Source organism: Tetrao urogallus, assembly GCF_951394365.1.
Source record: "Tetrao urogallus genome assembly, chromosome: 4".
In the NCBI taxonomy this organism is placed as follows: Eukaryota; Metazoa; Chordata; class Aves; order Galliformes; family Phasianidae; genus Tetrao; species Tetrao urogallus.
Genome location: NC_136817.1, coordinates 36,655,569 through 36,667,499, shown reverse-complemented (window position 1 = coordinate 36,667,499; position 11,931 = coordinate 36,655,569). Strand labels below are relative to the sequence as shown.

Sequence of the window (11,931 nt, the reverse complement as noted above, 5' to 3'; positions counted from 1 at the left end):
TATTTTGGTTGCAAGCTCAACTTTCTTAATGTTGCCTGGATTATAACTCACACAAATGGAATTTATGAAATAGCTTATAACTGTATCATGGAATATACCTGTGTTGCGACACCCATTTAAATCCAAGCACTAAATAAGAACTTCTTTCATGCTTTAAGCTATATTTATATCTACTATTATTAACTCATTTGGCAGAGGCAAAAACAAGCATAACTCAGGGAAAGGGAACATATTTCTCTTTTCACACTGGCCTGCCTTTTACATAACCTTTTTGCTTCATGAGGAACTTAAAATGTTCCACGGAAATGAAATGAAATGCTTTATTTAGTACGCTGCTCTACAGGAATGGAACACAGAAGTGAAGCTTGTATTACCTATCTGCTAAGTTAAATCTTACGCTCTTTTTTTTTGTTGGAATGTACATTCTCTGTCTTGGAAACCAGAAAATAAATGATTAAGAGTAAAAAGCAAAGCCAGTGCTGTCCTAAGAATACAGATCAATAAGGCGGTAGTTAACAGGTGAATTTCTGAGTACTTTCCTGAGCTAATGCTATATTTTGGAAAAGCGGACCTCACACTGATAGTACAGTTTATGATATATGCAACATGAAGTAAACCATATTTTATTTACTTTGCAAGGGAATATTCTCAATTTAAAGCAAGATGACCAAGGGAGCCTGTACTTAGCCTCTGAATGTTACATACTAAAGAAGACAAACTTTCTTTCAGGACTCGGATAGAATGGACAACAACAGACAGCAGAGATATAGTTCTTTGCTCACATATCTCTATCTCTGAAAAAAAAAAATCCTACAGATCATACCATATGTTATTACCATTATTTTTCCTTATTCAGAGAATGACCAATTCTCAGTGACATTTGCTGTCAAAGTCGGTAGATCCAAAATCCACATTTACGCTCCAGAATGCCACTGGAAGGAATTCAGTATCTCAAGGTAGTTCAAGAATTCAGATATAACCATGTCTTCGATCCAATTGCATTATGGAAGCTACTCTGCCATCAACCAATTCTGAAGCTACTTCAATTAAAATAAAATTTAATAGAGCATTAGTTCCTAGTCCCAAATGCAGCTGCCCAGTATCTGACACCATATGCTCTAACTTTTGTTGCAGTATCACTTTGTGATGCAAAAAGCTAATGCTATCCATATGAGTAAAAGGCAACTTTGAAACTGTGGATGGCTGTGTAAAAGCATTGAGGGCACACTGCTGAATGTGCAGAGCAATGAAAGAAAAAAAGTTGTTTATTCTTTGCAGTAAGACCAGTAAGTTTCAGTGTTGTCTAGGCAATACCTCAGATAACCCATTATATATAATCCTGTATAGGTGGAAGCATGAGTGCTTTTTCATCAGCTTGAAATCCAATCAGCATCCATTACTTCCAGGCAGAGAGACAGGAAGTTGCAGGGTTTAATGGCCTAATTCACTTTCTATACCAGTTGTGTGTCCCAGCAGATATAGAAACCTACCAGATGGCTTCAGACACTAATGACTCCATTACTTATGATAATTCATCTTCCATTCCTGAGCTTCAGTACTGTCCCTCACCTCTTACAGCAAGATCCATACAAAAAGATTGTCATTTTAGACTTACTTACCATTCGTAGTACCTCCTTCCACTAGTATTTACCTGTAGCCAGGATAATATTTTTCTCTCCAACTTCATTTGAAACTAAGTAACAACAGTAACAAAAAGCTAACATAGCAGTGGTTGATTATTGAATTTTGAAATTATTGAAAATTATTTTTATATTTTGAAATTATTGAAATTATTGAAGCATTTGAAAAGCAATTCACAGAATAAGATTGAGAAATCCTAAAAAGGACAGAACTAGTATTTTTCACACCTGAAGGATTTTAAGAGAAATTTAGCATGAAATAATATGCTTGGTATGCAGATTTTGAGGAAAGGCTTTTGTGTTTCTGGTTTTTTTCCTTTTTCATGTTTTTCTTTCTTGCTCTGTGCCCTGCATTTGTCTTTCTCATTCTTGGGGCTGCTCTGGTAGGGATTATTGTCCAGGATCACAGAGAGTTATAATCAGAGCTGACTTTTTGTTGTTCCCATAGCATTTGTTAAATATGCCTACAAATTGAGATAACTTTAAAAAAATCCTTCCTGCCATTCTCCCTGTGACGCCTTTTTCTAGATCTTCTCAAAATTTGCACAATAAATCCTCCTGAGCAAAGTATTAACTGCCTTAGTGTGTCTGTCCAGCAACTGGCAGGACTATTGCTTTTGATTCTGAGTTGCAGGACTGTGGTTTCAGTGGTTTCTTTGAACTGTTTGCAGTGCTTACCTCTCATATCTTCCCTGAGATTGGACACGTAACACATCCTGGGATGTAAATAACCTGTGAAATCCTGCTCTTTGAAAGAATGTACTACTTACAACTCTGTAAACAGAAAGTTTGGTTTGAGAGCAGAGTAGTAGCACTGAAAACAAGAGAACAATGTATTGCTGGAGTGAAAACAGGAGTAATAAGTAGACAGGAAAATGACAATGTGGTGTTTTCTCATCATGATCTTCTCAGCAAATGGTTCAAGAAGGCTATCAAATTGTGCCTATTTTTAACCCATTGCAAATCCAACCTTTGCCCTAAACCAGATCAGAGTTTTGATTTTTAAGGGAATCATCCTAACTGACAGCCACTGCAGCCTTAGAAAATGTACTCCTAATGTGTGCTCTACAAACACTTACATTTTGGCACATATATTTCATGCAAGAACTGATCCACTGTTCTGCTTTGCACTGTTTGCATTCAAAGACTCTCATTTTGCCTGAGAAAAAAAGAAAACAGAAATAAATAATCACAAAATAAAACGTGACCAGAGAATAACGCTCCCTGGTTGCTTTAGACCAGTAACAGTCAAAGCAATGATGAAACATTTCATGGATAAGAACAATCACTGATTGTGTAACATTCTACTACAGTGTCTTAATTATATTATGTCAAAATAAATTAAAATATCTCAATCCCTTTTTATATATAGTTTAGCATACGTATCTAATTTTGGCCCTTTCTAAATGACCTCAGAAAGTCAGAAACGTTACTATTTCTTACTGATGCTGAACTGTGTTCAATACAGGCCTATTTCAAAAATATGATCATTTATGTGATAAATGTAAACCAGACAGCATATTGGTTCAAACCAGTTCCTGCTCCCTTGACTCTTCTCCTAATGTTTCCTGAAATGGAGATTCATTCTCAGACTAGAAATATTCATCATAAAAAGTGTATCTGCATTTGTCTGCTTGGTACACACATTTGTGTATCGGTAACTGATGCACACTACTTTTAAAAGTCTCACTTCTTCTCAAAGACAAAAAAAACCCATGCATTTTCTCAAAATCATGTATTTTACACAGGACACTTTGGAGTGTGATATCTCAAGAAGTTATTACTGCTCCTTTTAATGACATTAATAGTACCTTTAAAAGAACTGAGAAATTCTCTTAGAGAAAGGCTGAGTTCCTAATTACTCACTGAATATTCTGCATTTTAAATAAAGCTAGACAGATTTCTAAGATTAATTATTCCCCTAGAGATCACACAATGGAAAAGAACAGTAACAATATTGAACACTTACATGCACACACACATTATCCCTTTATTTACAAGTACTTAGTTAAGAAGTCCACTCATTAGATCTTCTCAGTGTATGCATTATAGAGTAACTCTAAAATTTGACTGGCTTGTTTCTAAATATTTGCTAATGACAGCTTTATTCAGCTTTGTAGCTGCAAATTTGCAAATTACCAGGTTCTGATAGTATACATGTGCAGTTAGTTCCTTTTAAAAAAGATTGGGGACATTTTGGAGTGTTGAACATGATTCAGACTTTAGTGTGCAGTGATTTTAGAAATGCTTTCATTTTTCAACTGCAGTCAGTTTATATGAATGCGATTTCTGATTCAAATGAGATGTAGTTGGAAAGCATGCTTACTTTAAATTTTACCAAACTGTGTTACCAGCTATTTAGCAAATGAATAATCTATTTTACATAATTCATCTTGAAAGTTGAATGTGTATGTGTATTGTATCAATTATCACAGATCACCAGAAATATACAATCTGTACATCCCATTAATCATCTTCACAGACATACTGGAAGGAGGCAAAGGTGAAGGAGCTCTCAAATCATATATGTATTGGAAGAAGAAATTCTGCCTCAGAAGTTAAATGTCAAAATCATCCTTGAAACAATAATAATAAGTTTACTGAGTTTGTTTAAAATAAGCAAGGACAGAATTGTTATTTTTGATGCAAAAAAAGAGACAGACTACTTTCCTGAGTGCCATAAAAATAAACTATTTTAATAGCCACATAAATAAAAAGTTTAAAGTAGATTTTTTCCCCCCAAACACAAAGATGGCCTAGCTTCTGTACAGAAACTGAACAATATTCACGTGACTACTTAATAAAATAATCACTTTGTTACATTCAAAATAATTGGAGGCAAATACATATTGAAATGATGTACCTGAATCATTCTCCTCTCTCATCCTAGCAGTGTCTACAGCATTTCCTTGTTTTACAGTACTCTGAGGATTTGGATCTGTTGAACAAAACTCTGAATGACTGAGTGAAAATAAAATTAAAAATCAAAAGCAAAACAAATAAACAACCCTTGCATCACCCACTAATTAAAGTTTGAATGTAAAAGAAGAAAGTATTGTGCTGTAAAATAAATTACGTCTTGCATGTTCTGTAGAATAGATATCTTAAAGTGTTTAAATATTACATTCACTTTGGTGATGTGCTTTTGCCTATGCCTATAATAAATTATATATGACATGTGCTAGTTATTCAGGTGTGCTGCTAACAACCTTCTGGTTTTACTACAAATGAGGAAAGGTTAGCACATTTAGGGAATTTAAAAAGTATTTCTGGTTTACCTAAGAGAGACACTGTCTAATTCAAAGCAGCTTTCCTACTATCGTGTTTCTCTCCCCAGCACCCCCAAAAAAGATACTGTTGGCTTCAATTTTTGCTGTGTTTTATCAAAAAATGTCACAGGTTGGTGGCTAATACTCTCAGACCTACAGAAGTTTTCAAGCTTTGCTTTTCCTTTCTCTCTATGAATCATCTGCCATTCCAGACTCTCAAAAAATTCTAATTCAGGCAAGGAACAATCATTTGTCCATCAAAAATGGGCCTTCTGAAGTTAGGAGTAATTGTGTTCTTATCTGGAATGTAGCTGTGATGGAAGAGCACCATTCTTCCTGTAGAGGAGAAAGTCTGTCACATGGATGTTTATGTATGTTTGATGCAGCGTCAAAATATCTCATCCTAGTGAAATTTGAGAACAAATTAAAAGATGACAGCTTTCCTCCATAGTGCAGAGCAGGCATTTCTGGTATATTGTCAGAATTCAAGGAATTTGGGCCAAGCTGTCTTAGGCTTGGCAAAAACAAGTATGCTGAAAGTCTATCCACCAGCAAGACGTGATCGGCAATGTAATGATTGTCCTTTTTTCCGATTTGCTTTTTTCTTGTTCTTGTTCTTCTTTTGCTTATTAGCACCTTTACTTTTATCTGACTTCTTCTTCTTTTCATCCTCTTTAAACCATGGACCCCAGACTCCTCCATTCAGCTTTGGGTTACTCCGTGGATCCTTAGGTGGGTACCGAACAGGAACCGCAGTCTTATTAAACTGTGAAAGCCTCCTCAACAGCTGTTTCACTACATCAGGATACTTTGCAGAGAGGTCCACCCGTTCGTATGGATCAGCAGTTATGTTGAAAAGCCACACAGTTTTGCCAGCTGACCAAGAAACACGTTCATTATGCCAGCGATTGGGGCCCATGTTGCTGAAGGCCTGCGGAGGAACCCAGTCACTATATCCTGGATTTCCTGTCAGTAGTTTCCAATGATTCACTCTGATGGCAGATTGAATTGCAGTGTTCCAGATCCCATAGCCAGCTGCCCAAGAACCATTTTTGGCTTTGGTGTAAATTGGGTCAATGTTGTGTAAGATGTCTACCCGTGGAGAACGTCTGCCTTCGCTAATGGTTTCCCATATATCATAGCCATCTAACTGGATATCTTCATCAATCTGTCCTTCAGCCAGTGTGATCAAAGTGGGGAACCAGTCCGTGATGTGCACAAGCTCCTTACACACAGACCCTTTGTTTTTCAGAAGGGGGCTGTGGACAAACCCAACAGCACGGATACCTCCTTCCCAGTATGTTCCTTTGCTCCCTCGGAGAGGCCAGTTACTTCCTCCAGCCATTGGCTGCCCACCGTTATCTGAAGAGTATATGATAATGCTATTGTCATAGTAACCGTACTTCTTTAGAGCAAGGGTTACGTTGTTTATGGCTTCATCCAAACAAGCCAGCATCGCAGCATATCTTCGCCTGTTTATGTTATTTATGGATCGATAATGTTCAAAATACTTTCCTGGTGCCTGAAGAGGCGAATGAACAGCTTGGTAAGCAATATATAAGAATATAGGTTTCCTGGGATTGTGAGAAGCTAATATTTGTTGTACTTTTTGCGTGTACATCTGTGTGGAGTAGATGCCATTGTCGTGATCCCAAGCTGCATTATCATTCTCATACAGGTCATAGCCACATATTCCAGGGCTGTCACATTTGAAGTGAGTGTAGTAGTCACCGCTGCCTAAGAGTGAGCCAAAGAAAGTGTCAAATCCTCTCTGTGTGGGCATGCATTCTCTGCGATAAAACCCCAAGTGCCATTTGCCAACCATGTGTGTTGAGTAACCAACCTCCTTCAGCTTCTGAGGTAGCGTGACGTTATCCAGAGGTAGGCAGTTGGGCTGGGTTGGCCGTATAATGGAGTGCTGAAGGCCGGTGTGTATCTGGTACCTGGGGGCAGGCAGGAGAGAGACATTTGCATCAGGCAGGGGGAAAAGGAAAGCCTCAAGCCCTTACCCATGGAAACCCATGCATATAACTGATAGAAACAATTCTTAAGCACGAAGCAATTTTTATTCGAAGTATTTCAGAGTGCATATGTCAAAAACTAACAAGGTTATACTACTAAATCTGCTGAAGCAGGAGAATGGCATCTGTTTTACTTCATGAGCATTCAAAAGAGTGGCTTCTCCCTCGCTGGCCACTGGGCAACAATACTAAACAAGTAACATGACACAGCACATCACACACTCCCCTCCCTTTTGGCCTCATTTTTAGCATTCTGATTTCCTTGTAGCTGTGAGCAGTGTCAGAGAATCTCAGAGGCAACAAGCTCCCTGCAAAGCATTAGTTAGGCATTACTATTTTAAAGCTAGCAGTCAAGCTCACAGACTTTTCCAGTATCCCTCATGTATAATACAAACCCTAAAAAGCAGAATGATTGCATTGTATTTTTGAGCATGAATAAGTACCATAGCCCTGACTCAGGCCCAGTTCTCACAACATGCACAATCCTGAAGCCCCAATGATCAGACTTCTGGTGATTCATCATGCAACATGCATATGGGCTATGATTTAGTAGAGACATTGCTAATGTTAGAACAACTGAGTCAATCATCAGCATACACATGATGGGGCCTGGCTCTGCACCCCTTGGAGTCCAGAACACCTACAGCCCCATGCTGTGACATTCATTTCCTAAGGAAGAGGTGTAAGCATGTACGGATGGTGAGTTAGGTTTGCCCTAACTAAAAGGAAATTTACAGTGAAAAGATGTTTATGAGAAATCACTGAAAAGAAAGTGATAATTTCATCATGGATCTTTTGTTCAGTACTCATTTTCTGTCTATGCCTAACATTTCTATGAAATGTTTCCTGTCAGAAACTGAGTTAGTCAAAATATCTAGATATACAGGAGCACTGACATTTTGAGATACATATTTTTTTTCTCCACAGAAAGCTTTATCATGTTACCATTTCACAATGATTATGAAAAAATATTTGGATAAATACAATTTTTACAATACCTCATGATTTGATAGTGGTAAACATATATATATACCTATACTGCACTTGGCAACTGCAACAACAGTATATTTAAAGGATGAGATAATAAATCCTGCAGCATAGTCTGCGAGAAAAGAATACGTACAGTATCCATAACATTAAAAAACAAATTCAGCATGGGCAGTAGTAACAAAAATTAAGCACAAGTCAGTTTTTAACACTTAGACACTACAAATAAAATTTATCAGCACATTATAAACTAAAAGAGGCTTCTCCCTGATTATAAGAACAGACAAAATTCTCAGACATGAGTAGAACTGCTAGGTGCCATGCCACTGTGAATCCGCCTCAAAAATACTTTTACTATTTTGTGGTAACAGAAGTTGGGATTTTCTGACGCATTCTGCTAATACTGCCAATCTGATTGGCCTCCTGAGCTATCTACAGAATTAAAAACATTAAGCTCTGCCTGCCCATAAATAACCTAGTCTGCTTTTATATGATGTCTGCCTGGACAACATCTTAGTAGGCAACATGGATGTTCTTAATGCCTGCCAAGCTGTAATAATTGTGTTAACTTCCATCTTATTCTTGGACTTTTGTTATTTTCACAGAACCAGAAGCTGTAGTCCAACTAAATAACTGCAGAAGCTTTGGGTGTTGTGCTCCTTTGCTTTAAGCAGCACTGCTTCCCTCTGTCTCTCTGGAACTTTTTCAGAGCATTGTTTCTATCTGTAACTAGTTTGTGCATTTGGAGCCCTGCCATCCAACTGTCCCAAAACTCACAGGCTGGTGCTGAGACAGGACAGACTGCATAGCAACAGAGCACTTCCAAAATAATGGGTTTCTGGGCTTTACACTTTACTTCCATAAAAGAAATGTCATGCATGCACAAACATCCACATCATTTCCATGATTAGTTGCATTTTTCTTTCAGAACAGGTAAACTACAGCAAGGAAACCACAATGAATAATGGAAATGCTCCATATTTCAGTTCACTATTTCTTTGAGAGCCCACAGGGTACTATGCTCAGAAGATATTTAATTTCCTTCCCCTTCTCTGTCCCCCTGCCTTGTTCAACTCTTTCAGCAAATTCCCCTGATTGGATCTGATGAAGCTCCCACGCTGCTACTCTAGCGCACAGATCTTGCCTTCTCCATCCCTGCAGGACTAAAGATCACCACCCAGCCCCAGTTGGGCAGTTTCACCCGTTACAGTGATTTTGCTGGCATTTGCTGTTGGAATTTTCTTTACAGTGATGCTGGAGTAATAGAGACCCTGCTAACTCTTTGACAGACAAGCAGAATGTGAGGGGAATGGGTAACAGCACAGCACAATGGAAACTAAGCTGCTTCCTGACAACGCTTACACAGCAAGTATGAAACTCATACAAAGTTAATTCACATAAAAAAATCATAACCAACACACAGATTTCCCAGCTTTTCAATTATACATCCAAGCATGAAATTCCTACACTGGCTATTTGAAAAACACTGAACTAAAAAAATATCAAGAATTAGCTTCAGTTATTAGACATTATTCTTAGTTATTACACATTATTCTTAGTAAAATATCTGAAATACAGCAGTGCCCCTTGTTGCAGTAAGTTATTCAGCATGCTGGTTATAATACACACAGAACAGTCTTGCTCAAATTCTGCTTTCACGTACTTCTGGTATGTTTCCCATATGTGTATGTGTCTGGTATTCATGGAAGATACGTTTCTGGATATACATACATGCACACATACAAATAGATATGTATATGTAAATTGACTTACGTAAACAATCATTTTTAAGATAGAATATTTCAACTGCAGAAGTGTCTCAATGCAATTGCAGCCTATAACTATCAGGACACTGTTCACTATCACAAAAGCGGTCAGGATTTGCTCACTTTTCTGTGCCACATGCCTTTCTAATAGATCCATTATGTGCCACTATTACTTTTCCAGTGAAAGGATTATATTTTCAAAGGACTTTCAGATGTTTCATGAGAAAACAAAGGAGTCTGAGCAAAAGACAGTGATTATATAGAAATAAACTGCATAAGTAGCTAAAGGAAAAATATTGCATCATTATCATTTTGAAACTGTATTTAGACTGCGCAAGGGAAGAAAAAAATGAGCATGGCAAAAAATAAAGGAAATAAGAGGCACATGCTGATACTTTGGGGGAGTCCTCTAGACTCTAGTGCATGAGCTCACTATCTGCCAAGATATTTCTGTGGAATACATTTTGTAGATTTCATAGTTTCCCACCACCAACTTGCTAATTCTTCAAAATGCTTTGGTCGAATTTAATCCTAAATACAGAAAGCAATTTATGATAAAGAACAGCCTGGAGCTCCTCATTATAATAACATTAGTAACCAGGTCAATACAAATAATAAATAATTTAATAATAATAATAATAAATATAAACGCTGATGAGTTGCACAAAGTAATTGTCCTGTTTTTCAGACTTTGACCTCCATGGACAGTATTTACATTAAGGTGAAAGAGTGACAGTACTCCGCAAAAAGTGTAGGTTCCAGGTCTTTTCTTCCACCCTGCCCCTTGAAGATTCTAAGCCATGTCTGTGCCCACTAGATATTTGAAATTTGAAAAATGCCTTCTGTTCTTGTTTAACAACAACACCAACATAAACCTAAGTAAAAATTATTTGAAATGTTCAGTTAATAACATACCTACTGAAAATTATAAATTACAAAAATGTTTTTGTTATTATTCCTCACCACCTGGGCACGTTTCTGCGTGGTGGATTTTCTACTCTCACTTTGATTTTATTGGTGTGGAAGTTGTTCAGATGTTTACAGTAAAAACACTGCAATAACTGTTCCAGCTAAGGCAGCTGTACAGTGCTAGCTGACTGTTACAGCACTGTTCATTTGCTTGTAGTGGAAACTTGAGAGCCACGGCCTCCCAGAGAAAGTATCTTGGTGACTTTGTACAACCTTTGGTTCTTGAATGCCAAGAGAAATATTTTGGAGATTTCTTAAATTAAATCAACAAACAAGCAAATCCTTCATCCTGGGTTTGATACTGCTTTCCACCATGATTTCCCTTCCTGTTTCACTCTACAAGGACACACAGCTAAGCCAAAGACTTGTATATTACTCCTACTATCTCTCTCAAGGTGCAGTGACCATTAAGTTGCTAAAGCACCTGAACTATATGTTCAGGTGCTGGAGTCTTTGCGGATATAAATCCCCATGGAGACACTACAGACAATTTGACCTGAACTTGAGGAATGCATGAACATTTAGAGGTCTAGTTTCCCATTTCTGATGTCCTTAGTAATGATAAACTACTTTTCCACTTCTCATCTGAAGAACAAACCAAACTACAGAAGTAGATCAATGATACTGATATTTGTATGTTTTCACTGCTATTCACTGAAGCAGAGAGCAAGACTAAAGGTCTGTAAGAGAAAGAAGTTCTCTTGGCATGTCTCAACCCCATAGTGCTTATGGGGTCCAAAACATATGTTCATCAAACCAGCTCTCTTTAAAAACATCTTAAGGAGTTTTCTATTGAGCACTTTCCCCTTAACTTCATTGTAGGCTCTCCATCAAGAAAGAAGCTCAGATGTTTTTATTTTGTAATGTGAATGTAACAGACCATTAATTTTAAGCTTTCGCAATTTTAAAATACTGCATTAATTGTCTTCAAACCAGGATTCTTTCAAGGCTCACTTAAGATTAACAAAGAAGCACAGTTTTAAGTTCCTAATTTCAGGGACTTTTGCTAGCATGTAGAAAACTTATCTTTATTATGTTTGCACATCTTAGGAAACAATCAATCGTGGAATTGCTCAGGTTGGAAAAGACCTTAAAGATCATCGAGTCCAAGCACAAACTAATCATACTACCCTAACTCTAACAACCTTCTGCTAAATCACATCCCTGAGCACCACATCCAAACAGTTCTTAAACACATCCAGGAATGGTGACTCAACCATCTCACTGGGGAGCCTATTCCAGTGCTTAACAACCCTTTTTACTGATATCCAACCTAAAC

At 37.5% G+C, this 11,931-nt stretch overlaps 1 protein-coding gene across 1 annotated transcript in view; it reads right to left on the bottom strand.

Moving 5' to 3' along the window:
- Positions 1 to 5,450: 5,450 nt before the first annotated feature.
- The window catches only part of ARSJ (arylsulfatase family member J), a gene marked incomplete at both ends in the record, with an annotated part of 37,716 nt that continues 31,235 nt past the window's right edge, over positions 5,451 to 11,931 (bottom strand). The window contains one exon of the mRNA XM_079534969.1: positions 5,451 to 6,852. Within this exon, the coding sequence (XP_079391095.1) occupies positions 5,451 to 6,852 (1,402 nt within the window). The remainder of the gene's footprint in view (positions 6,853 to 11,931) is intronic.